Source organism: Rhinolophus ferrumequinum (assembly GCF_004115265.2).
Source record: "Rhinolophus ferrumequinum isolate MPI-CBG mRhiFer1 chromosome 5 unlocalized genomic scaffold, mRhiFer1_v1.p scaffold_110_arrow_ctg1, whole genome shotgun sequence".
In the NCBI taxonomy this organism is placed as follows: Eukaryota; Metazoa; Chordata; class Mammalia; order Chiroptera; family Rhinolophidae; genus Rhinolophus; species Rhinolophus ferrumequinum.
The window spans coordinates 6,952,254-6,969,155 of NW_022680355.1; the positions used below are offsets into that span (position 1 = coordinate 6,952,254).

Genomic DNA, 16,902 nt, shown 5'->3' on the forward strand with positions numbered 1-16,902 from the left:
CTAATTAATTTCTACTAAGTTATCGTCAAGTTCATTGGTTCCTGTGTCATTTCCAATCAGCTGTTGATTCATTCCATCTAGTGAATTTTTCATTTCAGTTATATTTTTTAACTCCAGAACTTCCATTTGGTTTTATTTTTCAAATTTCTCTTTATTGATATTCTATATTTGCCAAGTCATTGTTATCATTCTTTTCTTTAAATATGACTTCCTTTATTTCTTTGAACTTATTTATAACATCATCTTTGAAGTTCTGCCTGCTAAATACAACATCTGGTTTTGTTTAATGACAATTTCTATTGATTGCTTTTTCCCCCCGAGTATGGGTCACACTTTCTTGTTCCTTTGTGCCATAATTTTTGTTGAAAGCTGGAATATTTTGATAATACATTGGAGCAACCTTAGATTTTGATTCCCTCCTTGCATTGGGGCTTATTTTTGCTGTTTTTGTTTCTTTGATTTTTTTTTTTTTTTTTACTGACTTTCCTGGGATTATTCTATGGAGTCTGTCTTCTGTGTGGTGTGTTGCTGCTGAAATCTATGCTCAGGTTTCTTGTTTTTCTTTTTTTGTTTCCTTGTTTTTATTTTTAAGACTGCCTTTCTAGATAGTGCTCCTATGTCAACATAGCTTAGTGATTAGCCCATCACTGGCCAGAGGTGGTGCTCAAACATCTTGGACTTGTTGATGAGTCTGTGTATCAGCTGGGGAAAATATTCCAAGTTTAAGTACTCTTTTGAGACTCTTCCTTTTTATGTCTCATCTGCACATGCACAAGGACTCATTTCAGCCAGGAATGTGTGAATAGCTAGGGCCTCCTCCAGTCCCTCCTGAGTGTAAGTGCAGCCTTGTGTATGTACATAGCTTTCCAGATTATAATGGATATGTGGGAACTTATCAAGGCCCACAAAGACTGTCATAGTCTCTGGATCCCTGTGAATTTTCAGGCTACTCTGCTGGGTTGTTGCTTTCTCTATCCGGGATCATAACCTCGGGCAGGCTGTGATCTTGGCCTTCCCTATTTGTTTGCCACTGAGATAGCTAGTACTCCTGACTACACTGAAGGACTAGAGGATTTTCCATCTTCACTCCAGATCGTCACCCTCCCCTCCCCCGCCTCCATCAATGAAGCTGCTGGTTCTCACAACAGGCAACAATGCCACAGACTCCCACCTATCTTACCTGAAGTTCACTAGCTTATACTTTAAAAATATGCGTCTCAATTTATCATATGCCTTTGATCAATTTTCAGAGTCTTGAAATGGTTATTTTTGACAATTTTGTCAAGTTTGATCATTATTTTTGGAGAGATTTGCTGAGAACTTACTCCATCATTCCAAAAGTCCTGCTGTGTGTGTGTGTCTCTCTCTCTCTCCCTCTCTCTCCATCATACTCTAAACAATGGTCTCCAAATATTTTTGATCATATGACCTACCAGTAAAAACATTTTTAATTTCTGTATTTATATTTGAATTGTATAGATCTATGTATTCATTAATGTATATGTAGTCTATCACTGTATGGTATAACACATATCTTAAAATATAAAATTTTAAAGGATGGAGTAAATATAAGTGAATAGAAGATTTAGTATTTCCTTCCTGAACCCACAATCATCTTTTGCACCCCTGGGAAACAGGAGCACCTGCTCCTCCACTTTGGATTCCAAACCAGGAGTCTAAATTGTGGGCAGGTCATAGATCGCAGTTTGCCGACCCATGCGGTAACCCAGTGCTGTCCAATAAAAATATAATTAAGGCCACACTGTGTAACTTTACATTTTCAAGTAGTCACATTTAAAACAGAAAAAGAAACATGGAAAATTAATTTTACAATATATTTCATTAAAACCAATATGTAAAAATTATCTTTTCAACATGTAATCACTATTAAAAAGTATTAAGATATATTACACTATTTTTTTAATATTAAGTCTCCAAAATCCAGTGTGTATTTTACACTTACAGTGTATCTCAATCCCTAAGCTAAATTTTTGACGGTTAAATGAAATGTAGTCTCACTCAAACAATAAAGTTGCATTTAATGGAAAAGTATTTTATACTTCTTCAGTTTTAAAACTTTAATTTTAAGTGAATTCAAATTAAATAAAGTGTAAAATTCATGTGCTTACTCTAATTGGCCACATTTCAAGAAGTCTAATCATTTGTGGCGAGTAGCTATAATGCTGGACAGCACACCTCTAAACTATAAGCACTGTGAAGATTTAGAGTTATAAATAACCTAGAGTGTAGCTGGTTGTTCAGTAGTAGCTATAATATTGGATTAAAGATATATGGTATACATAAAAGCATTCAAAAGGATACTACAAAGATTAGAGGCTCAAACTGTGGTAAAAAGCCTAGTGAATATGAAACACAAATTATCAGAATTTTATAACAATCTAGATAGCTGTGAATGTTCTAAAAACAAAGGATAGAAACATTACAGCAGAGAACTGCCCTAGAGACAGTTATCCACATTAGAAAAGCAGCAATGAGATTGGAAGTGAGATGTCTTTTCAAACACCATTACACCACTATTCTTTTTGGTTAGTATTTCTAAAGACATTAACAACTCAATATTAAACGTATATATAATTACAAAATAATGGTGTTTCTCATATTGTATGTCATCTGATTATATTTAAATCCTGTGAATACAAAATGAAAGCACCCTTTACTTTTCCTTGTAAATCTGAATTGTATGCTTTTTTCCTTAAAATAAATAATATAAAGTACATTCTAAATATGCACTCTATAAACTGTTTGAAGGTTTTTTCACTCGATTCCATGACGTTAATATCCACTGAAATTCAGATTTTAGTATTGTCCATCCAATTAATTATTAAATGGTTTTCGGGGAGGTTAACCCTCACTGTCCTGTTTTGTTTTGTGAATTTTTTGAGTATAAGAGAAAATGGCATTTAGGCCCAGAAGAGAGAGTCTTTTTAAGACGTTTCTGAGTGGTATACATTTACAGAATCAACCTGACATTACCTACGTGTAATTTAACTTTAGGGCCACTCATTTCCTCCAGCAGTGGTTTTTCTGACATGTACCTGAGTTTTAATGTTGATCTCCCCACCTGGCACAGTTTTCTAACCAGGCTCAAGGCAGAGTCCATGCACTCTCCTCTGGGCACCTCCACTAACAGGGCCATGTATGTCACTCTGAGATAACGGATCTACTTATCACCATATTCAAAACCTTGTGGAATTGTGAGATCCAATTATTTTAGAAATGTTACTTTCCTGCTTTAGCTCCCAGACTTGCATAAAGTTTCAGAACAGGGGACAGATATAGATAGGAACTGAAAGATTTACTGTCTGTCCCTTTTAATGCCTAAGTAACAGCCTCTTACATTGCTGTGAATAATAAGCCTGACTATACTTCTGGATAAGTGGCAAAAGGTTCTTAGATAATAGAAAAATGGGTATTATGAATAATAATTATTTAAAAAGAAACGCAGCTTTAAAAAGTATTCCAGGCTCAAAGTAGCACTGCAAGTCCTTGAGGGACCTCCTCCCAAACCCCTTCAAATATGTACCAATGATAAACTACAAAGAGAGAAAATTATAAACATAGAGCCATGATCAAAAACTAGTTAAGTTATCTCTGTAGATAAAAACGGAAACTTGTAGCCACAAATAGGGCTTAAGCTATAGACCTACTGAGTTCCACACCTACAAGTAGGCAGAAATGAGAAGTCTGACCCCCACAGAGGAATGAGGCCTAAAAGGCATGTACAGAAGGCCTGGGCACAGAGCCAGGCTCTAGGCCTGAAATCAAGGGCTGCAGTGGGACTCTACCACCTGTGGAAAAAACGTAACATGATGAGGACACTGCCTGAGGCTACAGCTTATAAAATTATTATGGATCTGAGATGTTAAGAGGCCATGGTTTCAGCCCCACAGCTGAGACCAGGCCAAAGGATCTGCAGGCTTGATATCTGGGTCTGCAATGGCCTCAATATAACCTCAGGAGGGAGCCCTAAGCTGCTTATAGAAGACCTAGTTCTTGACTCAGGAAAAGGAGTAAAAGCCACTGCAAAGCCCCTAGGGAGGGGTGAATAAAAAGGAGAGAGAAACTCGCACTCAAAATGAATCTGAAAACTAAAATTCTATCTAAAGAAATATAACATTTTAATTATGAAGGAAAAATCATTGCCTTCACAGGTTAACCACCTATGTACAATTTTTCATAATCGCCTCAAAGTCTAAAACATTTTTATATTACACTGATAGGTTTGAAGCAGACATACAACCTGCAAAACTGTACACAGGGGTCCTACTTTAAGAGTCTAGAACAACCTCTGGGTACAGTTTTAATTAAGTTATTCCTGTGGTCCATATTACAAAAGATGGCATGCCCCAAATCACCTGGTTTTCAACTTCCAGAAATGTCCTGTTGTTGACTTTGATGCGCCGGGGCATTACTTACTTACATGCTTAGAGTAGTTCCAGGACTAGAATGTGGTGGCTTGGGTCTTCTCTAGCGTGGACTTAGTACACATCTAAAGACCATGGAAAAGCAGGCCCCTCAGTTTGCCTGGTTTTTTTTTTTTTTAACAGCTTTATTGAGGTACAATTGCTATATAAGGAACTGTAGTTTTTTGCTTTTTTTTTTTGAACTGTAGTTATTTTTAAATAACCTTACTGTTGTGCAGAGAATCAACAATTATTTCCCTTGTGCATTTTATTTTAAGGCATTTCAGAAAAATAATTTAGAGGGAATATATATTCAGGGATAATCCAAAAGACTGCAAATGAGGTTGAAAGTAGATATAAGAATTATGATTCAGCTTTACATAAAAATAAAATTTCCACTGAGTACTATTATCCCAAAACTCAACAGGTTATTTCGTAATTCCCACTGTTAGACAAATAAAACAAGCTGGATGACCATATGCTGGTAGGGCGACAGAAGAGATTCCGCTAAGAGGAAACAGGTTAGATATTGGTATGGTCTCTTCCAACCTCAGGATTCTATTATTAGTTCTTTAATTTTGGTTTTTGTTGTCCCTTCCCTCAGCATTGAATTTTTAATATCTCTGACCCCAGTGCAATTTCTTTCTTATACCAGAACTATTTAAGACACAGTAGCAAGGAATAAGAACCATCACTAGTAAGGTCCACTTCTTGTCCTCAGTTGCTTATGAAATTACAAAAGGTAAACGCAAAAAGACTGGCATTTAATTATTCAGTCCAAAGGAAAGCAGCACTTATTCGGAGCTACGTAGAGGTGGCAAAAGTGACTAATAAAAAAGGACGACTAGAATCCCTGATTGGTACTATAAAGAACAAAAGACTGGCACACAGAACAGCACCTAGGAATCTTTAAAAGTCTTTTGATAGCTTTAATCATTTCATTAAAGCTAATATAATAATCAAAATTGATGCAATAGAGAATATCGTGAATATTTCATAACTAGCAGTATATCTGATGGATGTTTCAGAATAAACAGGGAGAATGGGCAACCTCAAAGTTAAAATTACAGAGTAGAAATACCGGTGGTTCTTGGACAAAGCATCATTAAAGACCAAATCTATTAAGTGAATAATACTTTAAGAACTATAAAATATAACAGGCAACTCAGCAAAAGTAAATGACCAATTTGAATTAAACTTATGGTCTAAAAACACCTGTAGCAGACAGGACACGCGATGTTCAGAACCACTTTCCCGAGAAGAGCACCACGCTCTGTACCGATAACCTTCACAGGCCAAAGAATGGCCGAAATGTACAGATCACTAACTAGAAAGATGATGTTTAGCACAATTGGAACTATCTAAACACAAAACAACAAAAACTATAGTGTGTTAAAAAATAAAAAGGGAACTACAAACTATGTCCCTGACAAACAGAATAATCAGTGATTTTATCCAAAAATTTTCAGATGTATCTACACAACACAGAAATGTTAATTCTCTACGGCTGTGCTATCTAATGCGGTAGCCATTGCCATATTCGAGCTCTTTAAATGTGTTAGTGCAACTCAGAAACCAAATTTTTAGTTTTATTTGATTATATTCAAATTTAAAAAATGAAACTTGATTCAGTTACTGGAAAGTCTGGAGTTTTGACTCTTCAGTTTGGAAGAATTTGGGTATATGAATCTACTTGTTAGCTACACATTGTATGAAATCTCAATATAGATCAAGTATTTTCAATCAAATTTGATTTTCAATCAAATTGAAATATGCTAGAAATATAAACGTAAAATACAGACCAGATTTTGAATTTTAGTAAAAAAGCTCAAATGTGAAATGTCTCATTAGTAATTTTTTTAAATTGTGATGTTTGATTCATTGAATTAAATGTTGTTAAAATTAATTTCAATGTCACCTGTTTCTTTTTTACTTTTTTAAATGTGGCTTTTAGAAAACTGAAAATTATATATATGGCTTGTATTATAGATCTATTGCACAGCGCTGCTCTAAGGGCTTGAAAATCTCTGTCAAGTGTCAAAAATCTGAAATATATCTCAGTCAGGATTTGTAAGCAAAATATTACCTCATCTCTTAGTGTCATAAAGTAGATATATATATATATATATATATATATATATACACACACACATATCTTTAGTTGTACAAAGTAATGTAATATATATATATATATCTTTATCTTTATATATATGTTTATACATATATCTATATATAAAGATATATATATATCTATCTTTAGTAGAGCAAAAATTTTGATGAGTGTGTGTGTGTGTGTGTGTGTGTGTGTGTGTATTTTCCCCTGAAAGAAAAACATCAGAACTGCATGCCTTCACAGTGCTCTTCCAACCTTTTCATACTACGGAATTTCATAGAAAATGATATTTGTAAGACACTGGAGTAAACTGCTAAGGCCACTAAGGGAGGGCATCACAACCTCAGCCCAGTTGCTTTCAGCACACCAACTGGGAAGCTCCGTCTCAAAGGTCCCTGCAAATTGCTGCAAAAATTTCTGACCCATGTTTTATTTTCAACTGACTCATATTTTATTCTTACTTATGCCTATAGTTGTGAAAATATGACCCCTCAACAATTTTAATGACAATATCCAAAGCAGGTCACAAAATGAAGATACTACTCCATTACCATTTATTTTTCTATTTATGTTTTTTTTTTTTGTTTTTTCTGTGTATATTTTCCTCTCCCTGTGTATGGCCTATTTTCTCCCTCAGTGGTATTCTCAGCTATGGCTTCTTTCCCTAACATTTATTAGGGTTCCTCTGCCACTCTGTTTCGACTACCTTTATTATGGTAATGTTATATAATGAATACTGTTATGACCCCTGTTTTTAATATTAAAAGCAGGCAGATTAATTAGAATATTTTCCCACCTCTCTAAAATTAAGATAATTTTTATATATTTTTCTCATGTAGGTAACACAGATTAGCTACCCCCAAAGTAATGAGTACTCCAAAGTCATTTACTGGAACACATTCTGTCACTTTGTGAGGCTATAGATTAATTTCATGTTGATATCTCTCCAAGATTCTCTGGAACTCTTCTTTGAGAACAGTCTTCAAACCAGTTGAGGAGCCTTAAGTGACATTTACATTCAGATCTCTCTCTCATTCCAAATTGTATTTACCCAAGCTTGCTAACCCAATTTAGTCATCAAATTTAGCTCTAAATAACTATTAGCTATAGCCAAAAATCAAATCCATCTTAAAGATTCATCATTAATGAGGATAATCTGCCAAATACGCTGCAGGCTTTGAAGGAAATTCAAAATAAGTTTCAATCACGTTTTGAGAAAATGGCAGCCTTGTGGAAAACCTGTGAAGCTTTCCACAATAATTAATTTCAAGATTAATCGCATTTACTCTAAGTTAAACCTTATTATTCTTCCAAACGTGTGATACAAAAAGTCACACATTAATTCTGTATAACTATTATAGACATGTACAGCATGGCAATCATTTGAAGTTCATAAAATGTCTAAATTAAAATGCTTTATTTAAATATAGAAAATCTATTTCCTACCATAGGTATGCATACAAGAACCACACAAAAATACAATAAGATATGATATACTTAATTACAAGCAAAATCACAGTTCCCAATCACCCTACATTATACATACATATTAACTTCCTTAAATCAAATTTAATCACCAACTACTAACACAAAACACTACTTAAAAGTTAGAGAAGAACTTAAATACCAATTTTTTTATCTGTTAACTAAAAGTGTGGTAATTGAAAATAACTGCTAATAAAATTTGCAATTTTCTTTTTTCAATTCTAAAAAGTCAGAGGCTTCTTGGTAATATATAAATTTGATTCGTCATGGGATAGCTTCCTTAACCTAATCCATTTTAAAGGTATAAAGTTCTTAAGTATTGGCTATAAATAATAGGTCTCGACCTTCCTTAGCAGGCATGTTTATGGACCGTAGGATTTTCCTAGTCTGTTCAGACCTTTCCTGTAAGTGACAACAACCATCTTTCTCATTTGTACTCATTTTGACTACTGCTCACTATACATGCCACACTAGGGTATCATGTAGCTTTCACAAATTTTTGTGCCTTCTATAACCTGGAGTTATTCCAGAATTTGTTTAAAAGGATCTTACTCCCTTTAAGAATTCTAGTGTTTGCTGTGAGTGGCATTTTAATACTGCTTCTTTTCTATTTTAATACTGCTGCTTATATTATGATATGCCTTTATTTACTTCTTAATCTTAGATTCTTACCTTTAATATTTAATTCAAATGCTATCAGCTGACTATAGCTGCACAGAGCTTTATGCTTACTGCCTCACTGGTACTAAAATGGGCAGCCATCTAAAAAGGAAGATACTGTTTTATACACATATTCTTTCTAACATGAGGGAATCAAGCAGCCTGCCTTATTATGTATGAGATTCCAGTTGCTGGATGATGTAGTCAGAAACACTGAAGAAGTGAACAAATCCTAACCTTATTTAAATTAGTATTAAGGAGGATGGGAATTAGACACAAATTCTAGATTAAATTTCTAATGAAACTCTAATAACAGTCTTAGACATACATTTCAGTATATATAAAAACTCAAATATATACCCCTTAAAATGGAATACTATGATGTTACTTAAAACATAGTAATCCTATTTTTACATTCATGAGTATAAAACCCATCTTTCAAAAGTAAGTGTTTTGATGAAAATAAAGATTTTTGAAAATACATATGACTATAACTTCATGATAAAATGGTTTAGGGTCCTATTTCACCCAATCAGAAGTGTCTCTGTTCACTGCAACACCTTTCCATCTCTGCACACCTCGATTCAAGAAAGACTTTGGAATTGTTTTTAATTCTGGATGAAATTAACTGATATCATTACTATCCAAATACACTCAATAATGCCTGGCTTAAATTTCCAAGACCACATAGTAGCAGTTTGTGGAATAAGTAATTCACTGACAGAAAACATAACAAAGCTGAGAACAGGCTTCATATAGATATTAGGCATTTTACCAACCTTCTTGTACTGATGTTACTTATAACTGCCATATAAGATCTCCTCTCAGCAACCATCAAGTTAACTATCTACCCTCCCCTTCACCCCACCTTCTGTTTCATTTCTAACAGTGAATAAAACATGATTTTTAAATGCACCACGTTACACCAATCACTGGGTAAAATGGTACGCTATATATATATATATATATATATATATATATATATATATATATATATATAAAAATAATTGTAATAACAGAGGTCAGTCCCAGTTCAACTTAAGATGTATCTATGAATAATAAAAGGCAAAATATTACAGTAGTGTTCTCATAATTAGTGTAAAGAAAAATAAAACTCAGAACAGCATAAAGGAAAAAGGAAACTTACAACTAAAAGAGGGTTTCTGTTCTGGCAGTTCTAGATTACGTGGCAAAATTTTCACAATACACTTTCTTTTTCCCATAAAATATGCCCAGGCAACCTCCACTACAGTGTATACATTAGAAGAGTAAACTAATTTTACGATAATCTAATCTGATGCAAAGATATATACAATTAAACAAGTATTTACTCAGCTCTAACTCTATGCATGATACGCCTAGATCAGAAATATAAATGACTGGAAGATTATCTACCCTTCCAGATTTTGTCTGTCTCCCTCCCTCCAAATTAACAAATAATTTTGGACTCTGCAATGAAAATGGGGAAGCTATTATTACACAACACAGATTTACAAGGGACTTGACGCCCTGGAGAATGACTGAACTATATTCAACTAATGCCACAAGCTCAGTGGACTCCACCACAAGCATCATTGGAGATCAATGACAATCACACTACAGGTTCACCAGTCATTATGAAAGAGCTCTGCATCTTTATTTCTAAAAAGGACTATGACGGGCTTTGAGAAGGCCCTCTTAATGATTCATGCTTTTTCCTATCCAAAAAAACTGAGACAGAGAGGTCAGGCCGATAGAGATCAAATATCACCTTTATTGCTGGAAAGCTACTGGAGAATTTAGATTAAGTATGGGGGCCAAATGGGCTTGCTAGCAATTTTTGCCCTCCCCTCTCCAGTCTAGCACGCTCAAGATAAAGTCTGTCCAGGATAATTACCTTACAGGTCTGGGGCAGAGAAGAGACTGATTCCCACGGCTTATCGCTTTTTGATTAATTAGCTCTCCTCAATCAAGCAAAACAGACGGAAGGCAATCACCCTCCAACAAGGTAATTCACTCCTCCATGGAAAAACCTAAGAGATGTGTCAAGAGACAACAGTGTTTCTTTAGGGAAGCTCCCCCTGGATCTAGGATGAGTGGGCAGTAATTGTCCCTCCCCTACACAGGCTGCTAGTAGTATGGAAATTTACATATTCTTTAAATCTGAAAGAACTTACAGGGTTTATTAATTCTGATTTAAAAATTAAATCCAGCATTTTGTAAGCACATGCACTTAATAATAGCTTTTCTTCTATTAACCAAGTTTCAGCATTCGTTTGAATGTAAGGACACAGTTATAAAAATTTTTTATAAGAGAAAGAAGCACATTTTCTAGCTCTATTAATAGGAATCTGTAATGAATGACTGGCACCAGGCAGATTACGTACTCTGACGTCATCAGAAAGAAAACACCGCAAAATTTAAAGTAGCTTAGCTTGCATAATTTCAATTCATGGATTTTTAAAAAATGAATATAAAGTATTTATTGTTGGCTAGAATACTATACAAAGTATAAGGAAAGTCATGGCCCCAACAGATAATGAAAAAAATACAGAATTGCCATGGACCCCACAAGAAATACAATGGTCCAAGGAGTATGACCTATTAGAGCAAATATATCTACTGTGTGGGAACCTAGAATGTAAGTTACTAATGAAAGATATTTCAATAACACATCTTTTTTCCTACACTCCTCTAATATTCCTCCCTATGTCCTCTGAAAAGATGCGCTATCCAAGTTGGAATGCCCTACGAACAACTAAAGTCATTCTAAAAATATACTGTACTTCTCATCTGTCACCTTTATATACCCATCCCCTAAAGACTTCTGGAATCCCTTCCAAAGCTTCTAGAACCAATATGAAATCTAAAAATACATGGAAAGGGATTCCTTCATTGTATGAGGCCTGTAAAAGGTCACATGTAAAAATATAAACAAACTATTGAGTAAAACCTGTTAAGCAACTACTCCTTCAGAGAATTACTTTTTAGTTTTAGTTGCCATGTTTATATTTCATTATTTAATAAAAATTTAAGGGTCTACTATGCGCCTAACTATGAAGTAAATAAAGATACCATTTGAGGCAACTAACTTGCCCAAGATCGTGAGTCAGAAAGTGGCCTGATCCAAATTCTTAAAGTCATCGATTATTCCAATTACAGAGTTTAGGGAGTAACTGAGCTAACTACCTAGACCTGGGGGACAGGGGATAAAAGAGGTGCCACATTCAGTCACTATCATCTCTGGCTTCTAGTCTGGGGTGTGAATATAATTTTTTATATTAATTGTCTCCAATTCGTCCCCTTCCTTCTCTCCTGAACCCAATCTAACCAGACTATCAATGTCACCACTCAGCTAAAACAGCTCTTGAGGTAGCCAATGACCTCCACACTGTTAAGTTTAACAGCCAATTCTCAGAACTCATCTTATTTGAATTATCATCATTTAACCCAGCTGATCACTTTTTCCTCTTTAAAATACTTCTTCACTTGACTTGAAAAAGGCCATCTTTCCTTAGTTTGCCTACTTCACTAGCTGTTCCTTCTCCATCTCCTCTGCTGGTTCCTCCTCATCTGCCTGACTCTTAAGTTAAAATTTGGAATCTCCGAGGTTTATCTACCAGACCTCTGTTTCCTCTTTTTACATGCACTGCCCTGGTGACCTTACCCAGTTCTGTGGCTTCAAATATCCGTCTACGTGCCAGGGAGTCCCAAATTTATATCTACAGTCCAAAACTTTCTCCTTGTAACTTCAGACTTGTATAACCAACTGCCTATATGCCAGCTCCACCTGAATGTTTAATAGACACCTCAAATTTAGCTGGACCCCAATCAAATTCCTGATTTCCCCCTGACCAAACCTGCTTCTCTTTCAGGCTTCCCCATTTTAGTAAATGGCAACTACAATTACACAAGTATTTATTCAGTTACTCAGGCCAAAAGCATTAGAATTAGCCTCAACTTTTTTTTCTCTCATATCCCAAATGCAAACAATCAGTAAAATCTTGGCAGCTCTCTGTTCCAACTAAATCCAGAAGCTTTGCACCACCCAGGCACGATCTATATTCTACACCAGTTATCCACCTAAGTAACTAATGATGTACATGCAGGCGATCCTCAATACAATAAAGTGATCGTTTTGAAATTTAAGTCAAATCATGCACCTCTTCTGTTCAACACCCCACCCCTGCAATGAGATCCCCAACTTACTTACAGCCAAAGGCCTGATAATGTCTTACAAAGCAATACAGGTCTTCCCAACCCCCTGACTCTGCTCTCCCCTCCTATTACTGTTCTCCTGGTTCATCCTGCCCCAGCCACACTGGTCGCAGTGCTATTCCTCAAACAATAAGCAAGCTCCTGCCGAATGGCTCACTCCTTTACTTCTTCAGAGGCCTTCTTTGACCACCTGACATTTATATTTACTTGTTTAGCTTACTATCTGGTTCCCTCTACTAAACTGTGAGTTTCGTGAGGCTAGAGGTTTTGTTTTATATACCGGGCAACTCTCAGTGCTTAAAATTTAGTAGGCGCCAAATGAATATTGAATGACCAACAACAAAATTGATGCGTGCACCAGAGCCAGGTCACCACTTTGAGTAACCTACCTACTTTCTCCAGTTCCTCATGATTGGTTGGCTCTAGCTTGAAAATCACAGATTAAGGACTTAAGACAGCTGCAAAAATTTTTCTCTACCAAATTTCTGATCCCCTGAAAGTCTTCCAAAAAAAGTTAAGATTCAGTATAATGTAAAGACTTGAATTACTTTCTCTGCTTAGGTAAAATAAAATTTCTTCTGCCATTCTTTCCAATTTCAACACACCTGGGCAGAGAAGCATAGATTAAAACAATTTTCTGGATGCTTCTTTTCAAATTCTACCTCAACACAGAATCTTCTCAATTATCTATGCTTTTTTATTTCCCCATCTTTGCCCATATAGTTAAGTGTCTGGTTGTTCATACTGCCTAATTCTGCAAATTAAATTGCATTAAATTTATATGAAATTGCATGGAATTTATAATGAAAATTATATGAAAGTTCACATGCAAACTAGATTACATAATCTAAAATTTAAATTAGTGCTACTAAGTTTCTGTATTCTCTTAAAGGGGCTTAATTTTCCATGAATAGCTGGAAAGCATCTTCAAGATCTTTGGACAGGTTATGTATAAGACTCTAGCTACAGGATAAATTGTAACAAATATTATCAATATTAAAGGCATTCTTAAAAGCCTTTAGAGTTATTTTTACTAATGAATTTTCCACATGCTGCATCATTTACTTTGTAATGAGATATATTTGTCTTTATGAGCAGGAAGTGGCACCAGGTAAAGATAATGAATATAGACTGTACATAACTGTGCACCTAAGAATTTGACGTGTAAATGCTTATACTTTAATAACACTTACAAAAATGATATTCTTTAAAATCAAGGTGCCACTGCAATAACAATTTTATATTCAATTATATTTAACTGAAAAGTAAATTTCCATTTAGTGTTAAGCTCAACAGTTCTCACATATAGGGGGAAATGCACATTTCATATCTAGTCATGTGAAGTGTGCCATGAATGACAATTGTTGGTAAACCTTAGGGATTGTTTTTTCACCTCATAACTATCCGAAGCATTTTATGAAGGGCTCAATCAGATCGTGTGGAATTCTAAGTCTTTCACCCCAAAAATCCTTCAATCAGTGAAATGTCATCTCCTTGGCAGTAGGATTCAGATAGAGACTGGATATCTTTTCTCACTCATCACTCCCAAGGTAGAAGTACAGATCAACGAACAGACTTTACAGGTTAAAGTCTCAAGCTAAAAAAGGGAAGGAAATGAAACGAAAGGAAAAGAAAGATAACGATCCTGCGCTGCTGGTGGTACTTCTCTTCCTGTAGCACTGCAAATGCCTCTACGGCCCAGAAAACTTAATGGTTCCTTGCATGAATTCCAGGACCAACACGGTAGAGGCTTCAAGTTCCTCCAGATTTTCTAAACTGATACTACGAACCCTTATCCAACAGGCTAAACAGATTTCAAAGTACAGTGCAAGAAAAACTTCTGCAACACAGACGCAGACCAAAATGCATTCTTATCTTCCCAGAAAGGCAGAGGAAAGGAGGCAGCTAAAATAAGCATAAGGAGAAGTGTAACTGTGAAGGTGAAAATTTAGAGACATGACTGACTATTCTTTCCCACACACCACTCTTCCTTCTTCCTCCAGTACAGCTGGGTTTAAGGATCTCACCCAGAACAGCAAAGGAAAGGGAAGGTATCACCACTGTAGGTTGGTGGCACCTTCTAGTCTGGCAGAGACCCGCAACTCGAGAAGGGGAGCACGGCGGACAGGACCTGGGGGAGGCAGACAATTCCTTCTGAGGCTGGGGTAATGAGGAGACCAGGGGGACCGGTCTAACGAGGGCAGCCGGAGTCCGAGAGGACCCAGTCAGTCTTGGCCACAGTGCCGGCTCTCTCCGAGGAAGCCAGGGCAAAACCCGCCCCACCCCCTCCTTTCCGCCCCGTCCCGCACGTTTCTGCCCGCGAGGCGCCGCCGTCCGGCGGGCGGACGGCCCCGCTTACCTGCTGCACCCCGAGGAACTGGTAGAAGTTGAGCTGCACCTCCTCCACCAAGTCAAACAACTCCAGGTCTCCGCTCTCCCAGCCGCGCGCCGGCCCCACGGCCGCCAGCAGTAGCAACAGCAGCAGCAGCGGCGGGAACGGCACGAACCGGAGCCCGCGGCGCCGAGGAAGCCGGGACAGCCGGGAGCAGGGAGCCGTCATCGCGCTGAGCTCGGAAAGGTCACCCGCCACGCTGTGCAGTTGGCCGAGACCGGGGACGTGGCGGGCAGCGCGCGCCGGCTGTGGGAACACTGCCCGGCACTCAGGAGCACAGGCAGCCGCACCAGAGCCGTCCGCCCGGAGGCCGCCCCAGCGGCTGAGCAGGAGCGGCGGGAGCCGGCGGACGCAGCGGCGGGTGGGCGGACGGGCACACCGCCGGCTCTTCCCCGCGCGGACCCTCACCCCTAGGCCTACAAACAGCTGGAGAGCCAGCGCCGCGCGCCGAGGTTGCAGAGGGGGGAGGCTTCCCCTCGTTTTAGCCTATCCCCGGCCGCGCTTCCGGTGACATCACGTTTCCTAGCAACCGGGAGGCAGGGAGCAGGGCCGGAAGTAGGGAAGCCGGGCGCCCCAGATCTGGGCCTCCGAGAAAATCCTCTCGGTGGCTGGCGAGCACCGAAGATCTGTACATGTGTTTGCACAGATTTAGAGATATGGACATCACGCATGTACCTGGAACATCCCAAGTATAAATTTCCCCGGGAACAGCTACCTTTTTACCCTCCCCCAGATACTGAAAACTAAAAGCACATCTAAAACTGATTTCACTGATTTAGGGACTCTGTTCCATACATTTCATTCTTCCATCAGCAAAGATATAGGAGGAATTGAACCTAAGGCCTGAAAGAGGCGAATCTAGGGAGTAGTTTGGAGTATCCTTTATGAGAGATGAAGTAGAAATGGATTCGGACAAAGAAAAAAAAGTATACTTTTGATTATGAATTAAGATTTACAAGTATACCATAAAATAGGCAGCCTGGTAGAATTAATAATGGTGATTGAATCATAGTTTTAGGGGAAGTGTGGTTTATCCTGTTTAGCCTACTTCCTTTCTCAACAGGTCTGTTTTTAAAGACATACAAGCTAAAAACCTCCTCTCTTTGCCCACCAATGTCATAATTCCTAGTCTTACATAGCTTCTGTTCAGTCTCTTTTTTTTCCTCCACCACTATTGCTTCTCTTAGGTGAACCTTATTTTCTTCTTGGCCTTCTCACATTTCTCCTTCCTTACTGCCTACTCTTGGTTGAGGAGATAGAAGGGAGCAAAAAATGCTTGTATAGCTCATGGTGCTTGCCCAGTATTGAAAATCTGACCTTGTTTTTCCCATTTTGGATCTGCCCAGTTAAATTAAGCTCCATAGGGGAATGATAAAGCTACTTTCACTCTCATAGTAAGAATATATTATGTTTGATAAAGGTTAGAAAAACAGTATCTAGGAAGTAAATCTTACTGGAGATATCTGATGATTGCAGTTTTAAAAATATTTTAAATACTCATAAATGAATGCAAGTATATCTTGCTTAAAAATATATATGCTTGAATTAATTACATTTCAAATTCATCATGATGCTTACCTTTCAAAGATACAAGAGCAGGGGGTGTCTTAGCAGGGGGTGCTAGAGCTGCT

At 37.4% G+C, this 16,902-nt stretch overlaps 1 protein-coding gene across 1 annotated transcript in view; it reads right to left on the bottom strand.

The window, feature by feature from the left end:
* The window catches only part of DNAJC1 (DnaJ heat shock protein family (Hsp40) member C1), a 187,563-nt gene extending 171,805 nt beyond the window's left edge, over positions 1-15,758 (bottom strand). The window contains exon 1 of the mRNA XM_033100587.1: positions 15,239-15,758. Coding sequence (XP_032956478.1) covers positions 15,239-15,439 — 201 coding nt within the window. The 5' untranslated portion in view covers positions 15,440-15,758. The remainder of the gene's footprint in view (positions 1-15,238) is intronic.
* Positions 15,759-16,902: the final 1,144 nt, after the last annotated feature.